Source organism: Phocoena sinus, chromosome 6 (genome assembly GCF_008692025.1).
Source record: "Phocoena sinus isolate mPhoSin1 chromosome 6, mPhoSin1.pri, whole genome shotgun sequence".
In the NCBI taxonomy this organism is placed as follows: Eukaryota; Metazoa; Chordata; class Mammalia; order Artiodactyla; family Phocoenidae; genus Phocoena; species Phocoena sinus.
Window position 1 is genome coordinate 19,756,538 of NC_045768.1, and position 20,613 is coordinate 19,777,150.

Genomic DNA, 20,613 nt, shown 5'->3' on the forward strand with positions numbered 1-20,613 from the left:
TGGGTGAACCCCAAACTCCCGCCCCTGTGCCCTGGTGGGAGCTACAGAGGGTCGAGTTGGCCGACCTCTGGCTCTCCCCAGACATGCGGACACAGGCACAGCCTCATCCCTCTCTCGCGTATTCACTCATTCATTCACTCTTACTTTTTTTTTTACCATGTGATATTTGATACATAGAAGAATATATTAAACATATGTGTTAATGATAAAGCATGATACAGTGAATATCCCTGAACTCATCACCCAAGTGCAGAGCCAGAACATTTTCAGGACGCTCACCCTCTCACCCACTCACTCAGCAGCTGTTCACTTGTGATGACTTATAAAATCATCTTTAACTAACTAACTTCTGAGTATTTCTATTGGAGGGCACTACGTTAACGTTTTTAATGGACGTTGTCTCATCAATCCTTCCAACAACCCTCTGAAGTCATTGCTCCTATTATCCCCATTTGACAGATGAGGAAACTGAGGGGCAGAGAGGCTCAGAGCCATTTTCTATGAGTCTGACTGCAGAGTCTTTGGTTTTGACTTTCGTATTCTCCTCTTTCCTCATGTTATAAGCGTTTCTCTGGGTTGGGCTTCTCACCGATCATCTTTAAAGGCTGCATGAAACCTCATCCAGTGACATCATCTCTCTCTCTCTCCCTTTTGCTAGTAGATCCACAGAGAGATTGTCTGGTGAGCCTGGGGGTGCAGAGCAAGCAGTCCCCGCAGGAAGGAGGCAAGCCAGGTCCTCCTTGGTGCCTCGGGAGGTGCCTCGATTGTCCCTGAGTAAGTGACCACCCGCCTGGACTGATTTTTGGAGGCCACGGTCTGGACATGCTGGCTAAGTGGTCAGGGACTACAGCAACAGCCCTAGAGGAAACTTGCAGGTTTCGGGTGTCTTTTTTAGGTAGTTGTAGTGCTCTGAAATACCACGTACTTCTAATGACAGCAGCAGTATCTATGCACGTACTACGAGCTGCGGTCTCCGTAAGGGCTTTGTGTATGTGTGTACCATCTTGCTCCATCGTCACTGCAAGATGGGTCGTATTATCCACGTTCTGCAGATCAGGACACCAAAGCCCGGAAGCACAAGGGCCTTGCCTGAAGGAATACGGCTCTGGAATCAGGGGCCCCAGCTCACTCCTTTCTAGCTGTGTGGCCTTGGCCAGGTTGTTCACCTGCCCTGCACAGTTAAACGGACAGCTAACAGTGCAGTGATAATAGCGTCCGCTCCTGGGGTTGCTGTGAGGGTACGTGACATGAAGCATACCAAGCATTTAGCACAAGGCCAGGGGTCCAGATATGTCAGCTGTGATTACTAAGGGGCAGAGCTGGGTTTAAAATCTAAGTCTGCCCCAGAGCCGGAACTCGTGATCCACCCACTCCCTAAACTATGTGACCCCCCACCCCCTCCCCCTCTGATGCCCCTCTTTCCACCTCAGGTTCCGAATCTGAGCCAGCCTCCCCCAGGCTGTTCTCTGAGAGGGGCAAGACCACCGAGGACAGTCCACAGGCAGCTCGGAATAGAAGGAGAGGAGTGGGTAGCACCGGTCGGCCAGAGAGGGTCACCTTCCGGGGCCAATACACAGGTGGGCCAGGAGGGGGCGCTGGGTGGGCATGGTCCCCGGGTTGGTCTCTGTCCTGAGAAGGCTCTTCCATTTAGCCAGTGGGCCATTGAAATACTATCTTTTTTTATGAGTTGTGTGATACAGAAACATCAGGGAGTATTGTCTCTTTGAATCTGGGTGCGTTTGTTTATTCGTCCACTCAGCAAACGGTTTCTGAGGCCTCCCCTTTGTCGGGGCCCATGCTTGGTTCTGGGGAAGCCCGTTCAGCTGGTCATTCATGAAGCGGTTTAAGGAGAGCTTGATGTTTGCAGGACCTGGGTGACAAGATGAACACGGAATCACTCCTGGACTGCCTTAAGGTTCTGATTCCCCAGGGGGCCCCGTGTCTCACAAACTGGGTACCCGGCACATAGTAAGGCTTGAGGTGACACATAGTAGGATTTCAGAGTGCTTAACATTAAAACAAATACGGATACGGCTCCTGCTTTCATGAATCTGACTGCATAGCAGAGAAGACCAGTAACAAATAAGCAATTATAGTAAATGTGTGAATTATAGTAAGTAAATTACAGCCGTGGCTCTCACCCATACCTCACTGGGAGGGAGGGCTGTTAACCTCAGATACGATGCAGAGAAGGCAGGAAATGAGATACAGTGTCTCCCAGCAGAGCAGATAGAAGCCGAGGGTTAGAAGTGAAAGCAGCAGCGCGTCCAGGGGCCCCAATGCAACACACACAGAGTATAAAGTGGGGACCCTGCACGGCAGAGGGGAGAGCAAAAGTAATTAATCAGGCAACATTCTGAAGGTCTTATTTGAGACTCAGGGATGGACGAGGCACGGGATGGCAGGGCTGGGTGCAGACCCAAGACCCTGTCCAACCTTCTGATGACCTTGAGCACTTGACATCTGCCAGGCGCGGGGCAGGATACCTCACGGGTATGACCCCATTCAGTCCTCCCACCAAGCCTATGAAACCCACAGTATGACTATCCCTATTTCCCAGCTGCTTGGAGCACAGAGAAAACACCACTGACTCCACGCCCAAACCATTCTAATCCTAACCAGCAAGCCGGGGTATGGGGGAGTAGCGTCACACTGTGTCATTGCTTGTCATGTCTTCCTGGCCTGCTCTCCAATCCTGACTGAGCTTGCATTTGTTGGTTGCTTCTGTGTATCAAGAACTAGGCAGCTGGTCCCTAAATAGGATCTGAGATGAAACAGGAGTCTGGAGAGAGCTTATAATAAACAGACAAATAAACGTGTTTTTATGTATATGTACATACACAATTACATAGCTACACATTTATGCACGCATATCACATGTGTGTGCACGTGTGTGTGTGTATGAGAAAAAGATCGAGAGGGAGACTGTTAAACCATCTGGAGGAAGAGGACAGAGATCCTTCTTCTAAATCGTCCCCCATTCTGCAACCACGCCCAACTGACACTGACTGTCATGGTTTCTTCCCCAGGCCAGGAGTACCATGTTCTGACCCCCAAGACTGTCCCAAGAGGCAGTGGCCCAGTCTCCTGTCCCCACTGCCGACCCGCTAGGACAGAGGATCCAGGTAGGGGATGGTACCTGAAGAAGCGGCCAAGGCTATGAGGCTGCACCTTCTTGCCCTTGGCCTTGGGGGTGCAGTTGGGCCAGACATGGGCCACCCTGAGCTGTGCGCGGGTCAAGATACAGACAAGGGAAAGAGATTATTTTTCTGGTCTTTTTAGCCCTCCCAGGGAGTCCTGCCCTCACATCTATTCCTCCAGGTGCTTTGCCTGAAGCCGCTCTCCTTCACCTTGACATAGAGAAGACATGAACATGATTCCAGAAGGTCCTGATGCGGGGAGGGGTGCAAGCAGCAGGGGGGCTGGCAGCACTGATTGTCTTATCTCCCCTCTGTCCTCCCTCCACTCCTCACTCTTTCCCCCAAACCCAAGAGTTTAGGGGAAGAGTAGTGGGGAGAGAAGTGGCCTGAGAATATGGACACCAGGTTCTAGTCCCAGTTCTGCCACCGACACGCTGTGTGACATTAGGCAAGTTCCTTAACGTCCTTGAGCCTCAGGCTCCACATCCATAATGAAAGGTTTGGAGATGGTCTCTGAGGCCCTTTCAAGCAATAATGATGATAGTGATAGGGCTGTCATTTAGTAAGCCGTTACTATATACAGGGCAACATGCTAAGGGTTGTACTAACATTAATCCTCACAACCTATGAAGTAGGTTTTGCACATTTTATGACTTATGTCCATTATATGAGTGAAGAAACTGAGGCTCCGAGAAGTTAAGTAACTTGCCCAAGGGCACACAACTTACGAGTGGTAGAGTCAGGATTTGAACCCAGGTCTTTGTGACTCTAAAGCCCTGGCTCTTCACCACTATATGGCTGCGCCTTTGCTAGAGTCCCAATAAGCCTACCACTCATTCATTAATTCAGCACCTTCCCATACTGGGCCCTGGGCCTTGTCCCTAACAAACTCTTTAGCTAAGCAGATGAAACAGAATGGTCAGAACTGGGGTGGGGGAGCACATAACTCAGCCGGGTGGGTGGGGGGACTTCCCAGAGGGAGTGACGCTGAGCTGAGGCCTGAAGGAGAAGCAGATGGACCCTGGAATTCTCCCAGTTGTGGTGCTGAGGATTTGTACAGGAAGAGAACCAGGATGCCCACTCTCCTTCTGCTCACTAGGCCTCCACTGACTCGCCCTGGTGCCCAGGGGCCGTTGTGGGCTGGTCCCACCTGGAGAGTGGGCCTGTGTCACTGTGGAGGATGACCCATAGGTACAAGGGCTCCAGTCGGGAGAACCAGGCTTGAGATCAGACAGAGGACCACTGCTTCCCAGCTCTGAGACTTGGCAAATTATTCAACCTTTTGGAGCCTCAGTTTGCCCATCTGTAAAATGGGGGAGTGATGATGGTAGCTAGACCAGTGGCTTGTTGGATTTGGTCAACTAATGCATGAAGACCCTGAGCAGAGGGCCTGGCTCAGGAGATGCCTCTCAATGTCATGGTTACCATCAATATTGCTGTCACCCAGTGGGGGCCGCTTGTCTCCTCTGCAGTGGTCCCTGAGGGAAGCTCAGTGCTGCGGGAGGCTTGTGGGGGCCCAGTGACTTAGACATAATCCTCTCCTGACGTCTCTGCCTCCTCTTCCAGGTGATGCTGGCACCAAGGACCCACTGGGACCATCTCACACTGAGACCCAGCGATGTCCCCTGTGTGGTCGAGTTGGGTCCTCCTCCAAGGGGGAGGGCCCAGACTCAGCCAGCTCTGGTAGGGACAGATGCTCCGTCTCTTCCCCCAGCTCCCCTGGATTCCAGTGTGGGCCCCTGGGAGGGGGCACTTAGCCGGGGTGGCAGCTTGCGCAGTCTGGGATGGAGCAAACTGGATGAGAGTTGGCTTCCCCAAAGCAAGGCACTCCCGGCATGGCCGGCCCCGTGTCCAGCTCTAATGGGGCTGGTGGGGCTGGGAGGACCCTCTGTTCTCTGTTGGATCTTCCCAAGTGGTGAGACTGTGTCTCTCTGGTGTCCCTCCCTGACAGCACCGGAAATGGCCACCACCAGGAGAAACGCATCTTCTACCTCCAGCCCCAAACAAAGGAGCAAGCGGACAGGGTCGTCACCCGGGCCGCCTCCTGCACTGTGGTATCTGGCTGCCGCGCCCTCAGCACCAGCCCCTCCTGCCTTTGCCTACGTCTCCTCGGTTCCCCTCGTGCCTTATCCATCAGCCACTGTGTAAGAACCTTCCGTTCCAACCCTCCTAGCCTTTCTGTCTGAATCGCTTAACAATTAGCATTCAGACCTGAATTGGGTAGCTGAGAACTCGGGCACTGAGTAGTCAGTCCTGTGTTTCCCCCCGCCAACACTCATACAGTCACTCAACAAACCCTGAATGCTCTCTGGGCACCAGTGAGAGTGCTTGGCCCTGGGGACCCAGCAGTGAAGGAGGCTGGCAGAGGGCCCTGACCTCTTACAGCCTCAGGGGCACCTAGGACCTTAACCATCTTCCATCTCCTTATGGGGCTTCTCAGAGAGCAAGTAATACTTTTTCAAAAACTAGGCTTTATTTTTAGAATTTTTTTTTTTTTTTTTTTTTTTTTTTTTTTTTGCGGTATGCGGCCCTCTCACTGCTGTGGCCTCTCCCATTGCGGAGCACAGACTCCGGACGTGCAGGCTCAGCGGCCATGGCTCATGGGCCCAGCTGCTCCGCGGCATGTGGGATCTTCCCGGACCGGGACACGAACTCGTGTCCCCTGCGTCGGCAGGCGGACTCTCAACCACAGCGCCACCAGGGAAGCCCTGACTTTATTTTTAGAACAGTTTTAGATTTATAGAGAAATGGAACAGATAACACAGAGAGTTCTCCTACACCACCCCCCAAACACAGTTTCTTCTGTTATAAACTTCTCACCTTGATATGGTATAGTGCAGTTAGTGAGCCATGATTAATACATTGTTATTAACTAAAGTCCACAGTTCGTTCAGGTTTCTTAGTTTTTACCTGAAGTGCTTTTTCTGTTCCAGGATCCCCCCCACCCCACAAGTTACCACGTGCATTTAGTTGTCACATCTCTCAGGCTCCTCCTGGCTGAGACAGTTTCTCAGATGTTCCTTGTTCCCGATGGCCTTGACAGTTTATAGGCATACTGGTCAGGTCCACGGCCAGAGGAGCAATCACTTTTTACGTGGATTTGGACGTACCATCAGTCAAGACAGAAAAAGCACAGCAGTTGAGGCGGAAATGGGCCAGGTTTTAGAGTCAGAGCTGTATTGGAATCCGGTCTGCCGCTTATTAGTGGTGTGGCCTTGGTAAAGCTACTTCCTCTCTGAGCCTCGCTTTTCCCATCTGTTAAATGGGGTCAGAGTCTCAGTCGCGTACAGTTGTATGAGGATTGAATGAGGCAGGTGGCGAGAGCCCCACGAGCTGTTTGTGGGGTTCGTAGTGCGGTGCCAGCAAATGCTCTTTGCTGAATAAACGGCAGCTTTTGTCATCACAGCAAATGCTGCTGCTGTTAGTATTGTCATTAGTAAGAGGAGAAAATGAGGAAAGGTGGCTTCAACATGACGGGATTGTGCAGGAAAAGAAGGCCTGGACCCTGGAATTAGGAGATCTTTCTCCTTCTCCTGACTGTCATCCGCTAGTTCTATGCCTCAGTGTCCCTCACTGTAAAATGACTGGGTCGGGGGTCCTCTTCAGTGGTGTGTTGTCAGAAGCCTGTGTCTGTGAGCAGCAAGAGGCCGGAGTTTCCATCAGGGCTGGCGCTTGGCAGGAGCAGAGGCCCAGGCTCCATCCAGCTCCACGAGGAGTCCTGCCTGCAGCCCGGTTTCTTGCTTTCCTCTCAGCTGAGATGGGGTGGGTTGTTAAGGAACCCTCCGCTCCAGCAGTTAAGAGAGGCCGTACTGCCTGCTCAGGCCTCTGATTCGTTGGACAGGAAAGGGTTTGCCTGGAATTTGGTGGCCCGGGAGAAAGCTCTGAGCGTCCACGGTAGCCATGGGTCTCTACTTCTGAGGCCATTCCAGATCCTTCCAGGCTCAGACCTGTGGGCAGAACTAGCCAGGTTGGTGTCCTCAGGCCTGGACAGGCCGTGGGGAAGGGGACAGACCCTGAGCTTTAGTGCCCAACAGACCAGGCCAGCAGGTCGCTTTGCCCCTGTACCTCAGTTTTTCCTTCTGTGAAATGGGTTGTGGTGAGGATTAAATGAACTGATGCATAGCAAGCCCATAGTACTTAGAAGGTGGCCAGTAACCATAGTGCTTCTAATGCTACTGGAATTGGGGCTGATGCCCCCCTGAAGTTTCTCCAGCTGCCCATCAGCAGGACCGAGCATGCTCAGTGGCTGAGGCCAGGAACCCTTAGAAAGCTGAATGGGCCTGTGCTGCCGCCTGCTGGCCAGCCACGTTATAGCCTCTGCACCAGAGGCTTTCTAGCTAGTTTTTTCGTTTTGGGGGGTTTCTTGGTTGTTGTTTGTTCTGTTTTGTAGCTTCTGCCCTAGGGGGAGTTTGGGGTAACTTTCAGGCCAAGCTGGTCGTCAGAATTATCAGAAGGCAGGGGTGTGTGGGAACCCAGTAGTTACACCAGCTAGTCTGCCCTTAAGGGAGGGAACTGGATTCAAGAAGCCCATTCATTCAGTTCAGATGACACGTATCAGCATCTCCTGGGAGCTAATTAGCTCTGGGTTTAAATCCAGTACTGCTCCTTCCAGCTCTTTGACTCTGGGGGAGTCCTCAGTAGCTGACATTTACAGAGCACCGGGCACCCAGAGCTTTTAACCTGAATTTTCCTATTGGATCTACCCTGGGAGGTAGCTAACTATGGCTGTTTTCCATGGAGGAACGGACCCCTTGAGAATGATGTAGCTTGTTCATGGTCGTGCTGGTTGGTGGCCAGGATCTGGGGAGCTTCCTGCATCACTTAGCTTCTCCGAGCTTCACTTTGCCCATCTGTAAGATAAGTATAAAAGTACCTACCGAATAATCAAGACAGTGCTGGTAAGGGACTTATCTCAGAGCCTGGCAAACGGGTCCTGCGGATGAGGATGCCAGCCCCAGGCCAGGCGCCGTGTTTAACTGAGGAACCGCTTTCCAAAGCAGTGGCGCCATTTTACACTCCCACCAGCAGTGTTTGAGGGTCCCGGTCTCCCCACATCCTCACAGACACTCATTGCTATCTTTTTGCTTTTAGCAGTGAGTGTCTCTGAGGACACCCAGTGAGTGGGGAGTGTGTGAAGTGGCATCTCATGTGGTTTTGATTTGCATTTCCCTGCTGGCTAATGATGTTGAGCGTCTTTTCATGTGCTTGTTGGCCATTTGTACATCTTGTTTGGAGAGACATCTGTTCAGATCCTAGCAAAGCCCTTTTTTCATGCTGTGCAATAATGCGATTTAGAAAGTGGAGGGTCAGGAATAAGACCAGAGTTTACAGCGTGCCAAGCAAAACACCAGTGAATGTCTCCGGCCAGGTTCTCCTAAACCCGTTCCTGCTCTATTTAGGGAACATGCTTCTTTGTCCCTCTCTTTCCTACACACTTTACTCCACAGGTGCCACGCCCTCTTCTTGCCCAGCATCGGTTTCTTTGAACCCTAAACTTGGCATCCTTGGAGGAATGCAGTAGTCATTTCTTGGAGAAACCTGTGCTTCAGCTCACGGCTCCTCAGCCGGTTTTTCCCAGAACTTATTTTTTTTTGCTGTACGCGGGCCTCTCACTGTTGTGGCCTCTCCCGTTTCAGAGCACAGGCTCTGGACGCACAGGCTCAGCGGCCATGGCTCACGGGCCCAGCCGCTCCGCGGCATGTGGGATCTTCCCGGACCGGGGCACGAACCCGTGTCCCCTGCATCGGCAGGCAGACTCTCAACCACTGCGCCACCAGGGAAGCCCCCCCAGAACTTTTAAACAACACCGTACATTCCTGCAGGACCAGGCTGGGGGGAATGGGTGGAGCCAGACCCTCTCACTCCTGCAGAATCCTAATTATTATTATCACGTTTCTCCAGCGTTCCACACCTGACAAATAGGGCTCCATACATGACCTCTCTGATGAAGGGGCTTTGCTCCAGAGCCTGGGGTGAGCCTGGTCTCCCAGGCTCTCAGACTAGAAGCTCCAAGAAGGCGGCGGGCGGGGTTGGTGTTGTTCATTCACCATGGTGACCTCAGGCCCTAGTGCACTGGCTGGCACATATATGTTCCATTAGCAGTTGTTCAATGAACGGGTAGATGAAACGGACCATTTTTTGAGGACTGTTCTGGTTCAGGCACTCCCGTTTACCTTGCTTCACCCCTCTAACACATCCCTCAGCGGGGGTCCTTTTTCCCATTTTAGAGGTGAAGAAACTGAGACTCAGAATGTAGGGGCCGAGCTGGGGCTGAGAAGCCCCCAGCCCTCTCCGCGGTCAGCGAACGCACTCGCGTCTCTCCCCAGGTACTACGCGCCTGCAGCACCTACCTCAGCCCGAGCAGCTGCCGAGTGGCCCCCCGCAGTCTCCTCTCGGCCGGCCGGGAGACCCCGGCACTCCATCCAGCTGGACCTGGAGGAGCTCAACAAGGCCCTGAGCCGAGCGGTCCAGGCTGCCGAGAGCGTCCGCTCCACCACCAAGCTCATGAGCCGTTCCCTGTCGGCCGACCTGCGCCAGGCCCGCGGCCTGCGGGGCTCCTGCCTCTTCTGACTGCGCTCAAGGCTCAGAGACGCACGGTGGGCAGGGGTGGGCAGTCCCTGTCGCCCTGGAAGCCCCGCAGACCCTCGTGAGGAGGGCTCCCTCCCCACCGGCCCTGCCTGCTCAGCCTCCGTGTTTCCAGAACGGAAAGGGTGTCAGCTGGTCCTCCAGAGAAGTCACTTCCTAGGGACCAGCCCTGAAGGAGTTGCTGGGACTGAGGCCACCATCTGTCCAGATGCCATCTCTGGGAGGCTCCTGGTCCTGCATTTGTCCATCTCCGGCTAACAATATGTATTTTATATACGGATGGACAGATTCCTTTTTTTCAAACTGAAGCATTTTCCTGGTCTTGGATCCTTCTTAGGAGACCAGATAAGAAGGGACAGGGCCAGGGTCTCTGGCGAAAACTTGTCCACCACCTGTGACCAGCCACTCCAGAGTAGGTGTCTCTGGGAAGGATGTGGCGGAGACCTTTCTCCTGGTGACTGGTGGTCAGTGGGGCACTTTGAGGCCATTGGGATATCTCAGGATGACACACACCCAGCTTCTCCATGGTTGAGAGGCCTTTCCCGTGGGTCTGCTGGGATGGAGACACCCCCCGGAGGGCCCAGAAAGCCATCCACCATGGTCCCCCTCAGTACCTCATCCCGAGACCCCCGGCTCTCCCCTGGGACCCCCGTGGAATTGAGCCAGTGGCCAGCTTCCTGCCAGGTCCTTGTCTGTGGCCATGAGACCAGGCCATCTCCTGCTCCCTGACCTTGTAGCAGCTCAGACTTCAGCTTTTCTGGAATGTGTGTGCGTCAGTGATATTTGTATATTTGGGACATTAAAAAATCTATTTTCGTTATGAGAGCAAATAAAGAAGAGTGAATATTGATCTTAAGAAATGAAAGCCAAAACCAAAAACATTCCCAAAGCCGCCCACATCTGTGGTGTGTGTCATCCACTTGTGGTTTCTAAAGTCAAGTTTGTGGGGTGAAAGATTTGGTGCCAAGTGGAGCCCTCCGCCGAGGGACCGGTTGGGTGCACATTTCCAGACTGCCTGCCTACCTCCCTTCAGTGCCTTCTGTCTCTCCAACTTTCCCCCTCAGAACCATAAAGCTTTCCACTGGAGGGGCCTGCGAGGAGAGGCCGTCTGACCAAGCTTCTTTTATGTGACACACAGCAAATTGGTGTCTGCAAGAGCACGAGCCCGGACTCTCTTTCCAGTGCTCCTTTTGGCAGCAAACAGCAACAACAGCTGCCATTTACCGAGCGCCTCCTAGAGGCCAATCCTTGAGCTAAGTGACCCACTGTGTGCCCATTTTATTGACGAGGAGACTGAGGTTCCGAATGCGCGAACTCACGATGGTCTGACTCCAAAGTCCATACACTTTGTCACTGTTTTTTCCTCCTTAAACCTCCATGACTTTTTCCTCCCCAGCTCCTGCTTCCCCTTCCCTTGGCCTTTTCTTCAGTCTTCCCTAGCTCTCATCTCACTTGCTTCTCCCGGCCCTCCAGGACTCATTTCTATTTCATTTTCCAGCTGATCCTTCTCAGGAGAGTTGAAAACAGCGTCTTGCTGAGATGGGAGATTTCTTATTGGTTCTGAGCCTCCAGGTCCACAACCTCATGGGAAGGTGGATGGGAAGGGGGAGCCCGAGGTGGGGGGCCAGAGCAGTGTCTCCAGCCTCCGTGCCCTGGGCACAACATGGCTGCAGCTTTGAACAAAGGATGCTGAAGTCTTGGGTCTGTGGCTCTTTGGAAGACACTGGCCCGTGAGCCACAGGACTGGGTGTCAGGAGCCAGGGTTATGGTCCTGTCACTCCAAATGGCTTAGGACGCTTGCACATAGAATTACTCCAATCATTCAGCCCAGTTTCTCTGCCACCTGTGTGGTGCTGCTTCCCTCACATGACCATCACAAAGCCCTTGTGTCTGGAAGGAGACCATCCTTCCTTGTTGGAATCCTGGCTTCAGACGCTCAGTCCTCTTTATGCCTCTAAGCGGGCCAGCTTCAGACGTGGCCCCATGGCGAGGGCTCCAAACACATTTGCAAGATCGCTGGATTCGAGGGACCAACCTTACCCTAGGTATCCTACCTTCCTCCTGGGTGTCAGGTGGGCACTCTGGGGACACCTCATGGAGACACACAGCTCCTCTGGCCTGGCCCCAAGTCCTCCGAGTCTCCCCCATCCTGCCCCTGCCCTGGCCCAGACACCCGCCTCTTCCAGGATGCTCACAGCAGCCTCCGTGTAGGTCTTCCTGCCTCCGGTCTGGGCCCTCCTAACTCGCCTCCCCAGATGGCCAGGCTGACCTCTAAAGTAAGGGCCCTACACAGTAAAGGGAGCTCGGATGAGAGTCCCCCTGCAATCTCGTACCAGGACCTCCAGAGCCGCTCCACAGGACCTGTGGCCTCTGCTGCATTTCACTTGCTCACCAGGTGCCCTCAGGGCAGCTGCTCCCCAACTGCGGTCTCCTCACTCCTGCCCTGTCCATGCCTTTATCCCACCATGTCCACTCTCGTCAGGATCGTCCCAGCTCCCTCGCAAAGTGAAAGACTGATCTTTCCATTTTGTTCCCGAGTGTGAACGAGCCCCAGGCCCTTCCCAGGGGCCCGGGCTTACGTCAGAGCTGAAGAAGACACATGGGAACACGTGGGGAGTAGGGGGCGTCAGGAAGGGAGGTTGTCTGTGACGTGCTGACGTTAAAACCAGTTTCCTCCTCAACAGTGTCCAAACTGGGCAAGCCTTGCTGGGTGAAAAACTGAAAACATACAGCTGAGTCTGAAAGAAATGAACGGTGGTCCAAACGTGCTCGTGTTTACACAAGTCTCCCTCCTGTCTCACCTGCATGGACTTCTGACTAACAACGCGTCTTTTATTTTAACTCCTGGTGATTTTTTTTTTTTTTTTTTTTTTTTTGCGGTACGCGGGTGTCTCACTGTTGTGGCCTCTCCCGTTGCAGAGCACAGGCTCCGGACGCCCAGGCTCAGCGGCCACGGCTCACGGGCCCAGCCGCTCCGCGGCACGTGGGATCTTCCCGGACCAGGGCACGAACCCGTGTCCCCTGCATCGGCAGGCGGACTCTCAACCACTGTGTCACCAGGGAAGTCCCCCCTGGTGACGTTTTGAGGTAGCATAAGCTCAGCGTTTTCCTTCTGCTCAGACTGCTCTCTTTTTGTATCCACTGTTTGCTGAGGCAGACTCCCTTCTCTGATGGAGCCCTGGGCTCTAGGTAGGTAATTCTGTGGGTGAGCACAAGCCTGGCACAGTCCATATGCTCGGATGTGTCCGCAATCAACTTCGCCTGATTTAATGATGGATGAGGATCTACTTACAGATGAAGACTAGGCAGGTGAGTGTGGTTTTTTCGTATGTAAGCAAGACCAAAATTGTGGAATTTTGTGCTCTGTGGAAAGCACCCTAATTGGTTCAGGATTAAGGTCTGATTTCCTTTTCCTTCTCCCTCCAGACCCAGCTCCTCGGGGATGCTGCCGTGCGTGGGCCAGCCTGCTTCCTGACTTGGTAACAAGGCACCCCTGTGACCTTCATAATCAAGTGACAGAGACTCTATTTCATGTACTTAAGAGGAGAAACTTTCCTTCATTCCTGAAAGGATTTACTTTAGGAAACGCAATGTGATCTGATAAGATTCTTGAAAAATCTTTTAAAAAATATTGATCATCAGTTTCTTGGTGACACCTGGGAGAAATTTTGATATGAATGGTGAAATTTTGACGATATCTCATGAATTGAGCAGAAATAAAACCAAACGGATTCATCTTTTAAAAATAAATAAATAGATAAATAGTAAAGTAAGGGCCCTTGTGTTAGCACCACACCCCTGAGTCCTCACCACCCTCTATCTACCTGAACTCCTCTTCAGGGTCCTCCGCTTCGATGTTCCTTAAACAGATCTGTGGCTTGCAGCGGGAACAGCAGGTGTTATCAAGCTCCTAATCTTTCTAGAGTGGTTCAGATGTCCCTTCCAGGTAGCCTTCCCAGACTTCCCCACTGGAGAAGGACGCTTTCCCGTGCTGGGCTCCCACAGCACTCAGTGCATATAGTCATCCCTCCCGGCACACGTGCTGGGAATTATAGCAAGGGCCCTTCCGACCAAGGATCAACTCAGGGCAGTGGTCGGCCGTGGCTCACCTGAGGCGGGCACGACATGAATGAACGAGTGAACAAACGAACAAGCAAATGACAACCTGACTGTACCACAGCAGACGCTTTACTGATGCAACTGAGGGAAAGAGCTGAGATACGAAGGGTGAGCCGGAGGCTGAGGGTGGGCCCGCAGAGTCCCCAGCGTCCTAACCCCATGCTAGGACCCTTCCTCTTCCTTCTTCCTTTCCTCCTCATGCTGCATATGCAGTGGCCCGCACAGATCCTAGTGGGAGAAGACAGCACATGATCGGGGGAGGGCGGGGGTTCTTCTGGGGAAGAGGGAAGTAAGCTCTGGACTGTAGCTCCAGCCCAAGCAGGGCTTCCGCTGGGTGACCCTGGGCACGTCATTCTCTCTCTCTGAGTCTCAGCTTACTCACCTCTGAAATGGAGGCTCAAACGCTTAACACCTGGCATGTCTGAGCACTTATGACTTGCCATGCCCTTCTGTTGATCTCCTGGATTCCTCACACCATTTTTTTTTCTTTTTCTTTTTTTTTTTTTTTTGGGCGGTACGTGAGCCTCTCACTGCTGTGGCCCCTCCCGCTGCGGAGCACAGGCTCTGGACGCGCAGGCCCAGCGGCCATGGCTCACAGGCCCAGCCGCTCCGCGGCGTGTGGGATCTTCCCGGACCGGGGCACGAACCCGCGTCCCCCGCATCGGCAGGCGGACTCCCAACCACTGCGCCACCAGGGAAGCCCCCTCACACCATTTTGAAGATGACGAGAGTGAGGCTCGTGGTGACCTGCGGCCTGTCTGAGGTCCCCCCGCCAGTGGACGGGGGCAGCAGGCTGCTGGCCACGGGACCAACTCCATTGTCTGTGTTCATACGCCTTTTCCCGGGGTTCCCGAAAGCGGGGGATGATTTGTGCCACTGGTGGTCACGGGAAATGACCTCTGGTGGCACAAATCTGTCTAGATGGAGACGTTTTTATTTTAATAATCATGAAAGTATTTCACATGTATCCACAAACGTGTAACCAGATTTTGGTTTTTGTAACCAGTTTAAATCAGCTCTGTGATTTCAGATATTATTACACAGGACAAGACCATGTAAAGCCTTGCATTTAACACAGGTTTAAAGGAAAGTATTAAGAAGATTATACAGATAATGCTCAGTTCCAGCAAAAATTGGGACGGTGGTCCTGGACTTGCAGTTTGGGTGACACCTAAAACCACAAGGCTGATTCCCCATCACACGGACATTAGAAGCCTGGGGGTGTGGCAGGCAGCTGTAAATGATCATTCCCCATGTGCGTGTCTCTTTCCCAAGTTCACCACACCTTGGCTATGCTCTTCCCCTCCTGTTAGCCTTTACAATCCTCCCCACCTGCTCCAGGCGTCCTCCCTGATTCCCAGTGACTTTTCCCTCCTGGGCACTCGTCCATCACCCGGGGGCCCTGCAGTGAGGCAGGTGCTTAAACAGGATATCCTGCCTCGCTGTGCAGCTTTGACTGACAGCTTCCCTCTCTGGGCCTCTGAGGCTGCCCAAGGTGGGACCACCCTCAGGGTGGCCACTGCCCAGTCCTCCTTGCACTTACCTTTTTCTCATCGCTGTATGTGATTTCTGACTCGTGAATGCCTATGCACTTGATGGCATCAAGGAACTCTTTCTTCTGCTCCTGGGTCACCTCTGGCTTGTCGGCTACAGGATGGAGCAAGGGGGCCGGGTAAGGATGATGGGGGACCTAAGTGGGAGGCCAGGGAGGGCTGGGGTGCTGGGGGTCCCACCCGAGTAGTGGTGGTCCTGGGGTGAGTCTTGGGTGGAGTGGGAGTTTGAGGTGTTTACCGTAGAAGGACATGCCCACGTTCTTCTTGCCATTCCAGGAGGCAGAAAGCATGAAGGTCTTGGGGTGCTTGGTGAGCAGCAGGTCAGCAAAGTGCTCTCTACCCGACTCTGGAGGAGAGAGCCTCTGATGAGACCACGGGGGCGGCACAACAGTTCCTGTCTCACGGGGGAGGAACCTGGGTGTGCCCAGGGCCACACAGCCAACCAGTGAAGACCAGGGGTTGTCTCAGGCCACTGGTCACTCGCTCCTCCTGTGTGCCAGGCTCTGCACTGAGCACTCTCTCTGTGTGGAATCATAGGAGCCTCACATGGACCATGGCTGTCAGAGCCTTTCTCCCCATTTTACAGACGAGGAAATCAAGCTCAGACAGGAGCCTCGGGGCTGCAAAGTGGTGTCTGTTCAGTTCCATCAGCATTTGTGTGCTCTGCAGTGATGGTGGGGAAATGGGCAAAGTCACTGCCTGCCCAACGCAGGCTCCCACCCTTAGCTCCCCGAAGATAAGGAGTTTTCCCCGAAAATAAGGAGTAGTTGACAGAGAGGTAGGACTGGAGCCAGTCTGGGATTTAGATCCTATTTCTAATTATAAGCTGTGTGACCTCGGGGAAACTACTTGACATCTCTGTTTCCTCATCTGGTCACTGTAATGTCCTCCTAGGGTTGCTTGTGAGTATTAAGGGGATTAATCCATGTAAAGCACTTCAAACAGTGCCTGGCACATAGTAAGAGCTCAACAATGTTGGAAGTTATTACTGATTATTTGCTGTGTGCAGGCACTGGGGCCACAGAGATATAAAAGGTGGGCCTGTCCCATGTTCTCTGTGTTCAAAGCCCCCAGGGCCTTAGTCCAGGCCCCCGTCTTTAGGCTGGACAACCCACCATCTCCCCACTCCACACAGCAGCCCTCCACCTGAGGGCTGGGCCTTACCGTATGTAGACAAGGTCCCATTCTTGCGATAGACCGTCACGGAGCTGGAGTTGTAGACGCACTTGTTCTCACTACAGTCAGACAGGAGAGGGGAGAAAAGCAGTAAGATGGTCAAGAAGTGGACGATCGCCCATCTCAGTCATTGAGGGCCAAGAGTCAGGTGGCAGTTGGAGTCAATGCCCCCCATCCCTCCCCACCTAGTCCATCAACGGGAAGGCTGAGGCCGGGAGGGAAGATGGACTCGCTCAAGGTTTTTCTGCAGCTGGGAGTGGAAGCTGGAAGCTGAGGCTGAGGGTGAATTGGTGTGTGGGGTCTCACGTGGTCTGGTAATCTCTGAGAATTATCTTGTCCTCCGCGTGCTTGGGCTCAAAGTAAAAGAAAGCTGCCTGGATCGATCTAGCCGACTCATTGTACTCGGGGTTTCGGAAGGCCGAGCCGATATAAAACCACTTGCCAGAGAGCTGGGGAGAAGCCAGGAACTGGTGATGGAGGCTGGAGCTGAATCCTTGAGAGTCAGCTGGGATGAGACTCAGCAGATCTCTCCCCTCATTTTACAAACAAGGAGACTGGGACCCCAGATGAGGAGTGGACGTGTAAGAGCTCACTCCCCTCACCCCCACCCTCACCCCTGGGCAGCCCCTCCTTGCCCACTGCAGAATTGTTCCCTGTTGAGGGACCTTGCAAAGAGGCATCGGAGTTTGGAGGCAAAGAAATGCCTCCAGAGGCTGGTCAGAATTTCACCCCAGGACCCAGGATAGAAAAGGATGGCATCAGGAGGGCAAAGGGAAGCCCAGAGATGGAAGCAGCTGCCCACGGTACTCAGGGACTTGGGCACTCACCCTGTCCAGGGTGGCATTGGTGATGGGCGCCACCGCCGTCAAGTTGGCGCACGCTGGACTCTGGGCGTCCAGCAGAGGAATGAGGCTCAGGACGGTGAGGGCCCAGGGCAGCACCATGCTGAAACCACGAGGCACCTGCCGCCAGGCAGACTGGTGGCTGGAGGGTGCCAGTGACCTTTAAAGTAGCTGTGGGCGGGGCCCTGGAGGCCAGCTATGACACAATCTGGTGAGCTCTTGGAAAAGGTCTTACACAAAAGCTTCCCTGCATCCCACAAAGCCAGCTACAGGTAAAGCCCGCAAGTCTAATTTTGGTCCCTGACCTGGAGGAGTTACAAGGGTCCAAAGGTCTGGCTGTTCAAAACCAAGGTGAATGTGGGCCGGCCTGATATTAGTTAATGTGTTTAGATATTGATAGAGGGGCCTGTCAGCAAACTCTCCTGTTTTCATTCAATTCCTGTCCTACTAAGCGCCAAGACTTGAGAAGGACCCAGCCATAAATCAAGGGCTGAAGGCAACTTAGAGAGTTCCCAGGTGAGCGCAGGGGACGGGGGAATGAGCGGGGGAGGGGTTGAGGGGTTGAGGGGTGGGAGGTGAGGGCAAACGTGGGATCAATTCCAACTCAGTGTGGTGACACCTGTGAAAGAGCAAAAGTCCAGAGGGCCCCCAACCCGGTCCTGGAGGCAGGGACCTTTCCAGAAGAAAGGGGCTTCTAAGTTGAATGTCTATTTCCAGTAAATGTTTCACTTGAATCACCTCTCAGTATCTAAAACAGGAAATTATCTCTGCGATATCCCCACCCCCTGCTATATGGGCTCGCCTCTCTTTTCACCCATATATTCCCAGCCCTGGGACAGTGCCCAGCAAGTAGTGGACGCTCAGTATATACCATGGCATAAATAATACCATTGCCCAGTTGCATTTCTACATGACGGGGTCAAATCTGTATTCGAATAAATAAATACTTTCCAAAAGTACTATTATGATAAGCTTACAATTTTGTATTCTTATTCATTTCATGTATTTTGAATACTTTTTCATGTGCCAGTATAGTCAGCAGTTGTAATTTGAATGGATGCATAACCTTTTATTCACTTCTTGGATTCTAACTTCCTTGAGCATGTCCTCCCTTTATATTTATAGCACTTTATTTTATTTTTTCCAGCTTTATTGAGATAGAGCTGTCTATAGCATTTTATGTTGTGATTTTTCCTCTGATGATATGTGTCAGAAAGCATCCAAATTTCTTTCAAGAGAAAGAAAAACATATGTCTTTAAAATGCAAGACTTTAGCAATATTTAAAATTGCCCCCCAGATACACACATAAATAAATAAAATAGCCCCCAAACTAGAAACAATTCAGATATCCGCCAACAGGAAAATGGAAAAACAAACAGTGGCATTTTCATACAATGGAATATTACTTAGCAACAAAAAGGAATGAACTACGGATACATGTAACAGCATGAATGCATCTCAAAAACATTATTCTGAACCAAAGAAGCCAGACTCAATAGTGCACGGACTGTATGATTCCATTTATACAAAGTTCTAGAACAGCCAAAACGAATTATAATGGTAGAAATCAGATCCGTGGTTGCCTTGTCATCCGACCGCCAAGGGGCATGAGAGAACTTTCTGAAGTAGATGACCATGTTCTGTATTTTCATTGTGGTGGTGTTTACACACGTATGTATATTTGTGAAACTCTTTGAACTGGAAACCAAAAATGTGTGCATTTTACTGTAAGCCAATTATACCTCAATCAAGTTGATTTTCAAAAACCTCTCCCCCAAAAGAGAGAAAACAAAAACGTGATAAATCAAAGAACACTAACGATTTTTAATGCTGCACCAATCTCGCAATGCAGAAATGATTCTTTCTCTACGTCCTTGTCAGAATTGGAATTTCCCTTCTTTTTCTTTTCTTTTCTTCTTTTTTTTTTTTGTTTTGCCAGCTCAGTTAGTGTTTTGAATTTGCATTGCTCTAATTGGAGTCTTGCAAACATGACTGGAGCTCTTCAAGAGGGAAGAGTGCAGCTGAGGGAGAGTGTGGTATGTGAAGGACCGGGATGCCCTGTGCGGCTGGAGCCTGTGATGGGGTCGGAGTGATGGGGGCTGATGCTCGGGGACGTTGATGGGAACCCGAGCTGCAGAGCACGGAAGCCAGGCCGAGGAGTTTGCAGTGGAGTCTGGGGGTATTGGGGAGAAACGGAAAAATTTTAAGTGAGGTGGAGGGGGGTTGACTAGTCAGATTTGTGAACAGGGGACGGGGAGGGCAAGAGCAGGAGAGCTTGGCAGAGCAGCTGGGCAGTGGCATGGTCCAGGTGTGAGATGATGGGACTGGGCACAGATTCAAGACACTATTTTATGGAGATGCTGAACACCACGTGGGGATAGTGCCACCTTAGACCTGGGCCACTGGGGCTCCTACCTGCAACCCAGAGCTTTGGAGGCCCTCACATACCACACACACACAGACACACACATACAAGGACACACGCATGCAAGGAAGTTCATTCAGCAACACACAAGCACCTCTGTCACTTGGGATCTGGTACCTGGTATCGGCACAGGGTGACCCATAACCCTAAGCATCCTTCGTCACAACCAACCGTGTTCAGGCCCCAGGGGAAAAATTCTTCCCATCTTGTACTCTATCCTTGAAACATCAGGCGTTTGGACGTTATATCCAAATGTCCTGAGGCTTTGCGGGTGATGGTACTGCTGATAAAGTAGACAGACACCACTTCAGAATTCAGGGAGGATTTGAATGGACTTAGAGGTAATGAAACTGGGCAGGACCCTGCGGGGGCCCTCCTGGGTTAAAAACAAAAAAAAAAACAAAACAAGTTTCTTCTTTACAGAAAGAAAACCAAATGGGAGAGGGGAGACTTTAGTCTCCTAGGCCTTCTCTGAGTCCCAAAGAGCTGGCTCAAGCAGTTAATCATTAGGGCTATAGAGACACAGGACTCCTCCTCCCTCCTGAAGGGATGTTGATAACAATCTGACGCATATCTTTGATCTGTTTTGCAGAAACTAAGACACCAACCCAGGTGGAGGATGGTGACTACATCCTGACCACAAGCACACAGACCCCAAACTAGTTGGAACCAGAAGGTTGATGATAAAGATTTCTGAAACATCCGCTTGTTACCTCACTACCAACCAATCAGAAGAAGGTCCACGAGCTGATCACACATCCGACAACCGCTA

General features: G+C 52.1%; 2 protein-coding genes across 4 annotated transcripts in view; one reads left to right on the forward strand and one right to left on the reverse strand.

The window, feature by feature from the left end:
* AKNA (AT-hook transcription factor) overlaps positions 1-10,581 on the forward strand; it is a 45,936-nt gene extending 35,355 nt beyond the window's left edge. Inside the window, exons 20-25 of one of the 3 annotated variants that reach the window (XM_032635656.1) lie at positions 659-774; positions 1,431-1,577; positions 3,030-3,125; positions 4,707-4,823; positions 5,092-5,284; positions 9,467-10,581. In XM_032635656.1, the coding sequence (XP_032491547.1) occupies positions 659-774; positions 1,431-1,577; positions 3,030-3,125; positions 4,707-4,823; positions 5,092-5,284; positions 9,467-9,710 (913 nt within the window). In that variant the 3' untranslated portion in view covers positions 9,711-10,581. Of the gene's footprint in view, positions 1-658; positions 775-1,430; positions 1,578-3,029; positions 3,126-3,282; positions 3,387-4,706; positions 4,824-5,091; positions 5,285-9,466 lie in introns of those variants that run through there. The other 2 variants (XM_032635657.1, XM_032635658.1) reach the window with 2 other exon arrangements.
* A 3,310-nt stretch (positions 10,582-13,891) lies between these two features.
* On the reverse strand, positions 13,892-17,561 carry ORM1 (orosomucoid 1). Its single transcript, XM_032635660.1, has 6 exons — positions 17,401-17,561; positions 16,880-17,022; positions 16,562-16,632; positions 15,636-15,743; positions 15,388-15,491; positions 13,892-14,072 (listed from the first exon to the last, which is right to left on the reverse strand). The coding sequence occupies exons 1-6, from the start codon at positions 17,515-17,517 to the stop codon at positions 14,007-14,009; spliced, it is 609 nt and encodes a 202-aa protein (XP_032491551.1). The 5' UTR covers positions 17,518-17,561; the 3' UTR covers positions 13,892-14,006.
* Between the last annotated feature and the right edge of the window lie 3,052 nt (positions 17,562-20,613).

Coding starts and splice junctions, on each gene's coding strand:
- ORM1 (XM_032635660.1), bottom strand. CDS start 17,517: ATGGTGCTGCCCTGGGCCCTCACCGTCCTGAGCCTCATTCCTCTGCTG. Junction 15,744..16,561: donor TGGGACCTTGTCTACATACG/GTAAGGCCCAGC, acceptor TCTCTCCTCCAG/AGTCGGGTAGAGAGCACTTT. Junction 14,073..15,387: donor CATACAGCGATGAGAAAAAG/GTAAGTGCAAGG, acceptor TTCTCCCACTAG/GATCTGTGCGGGCCACTGCA.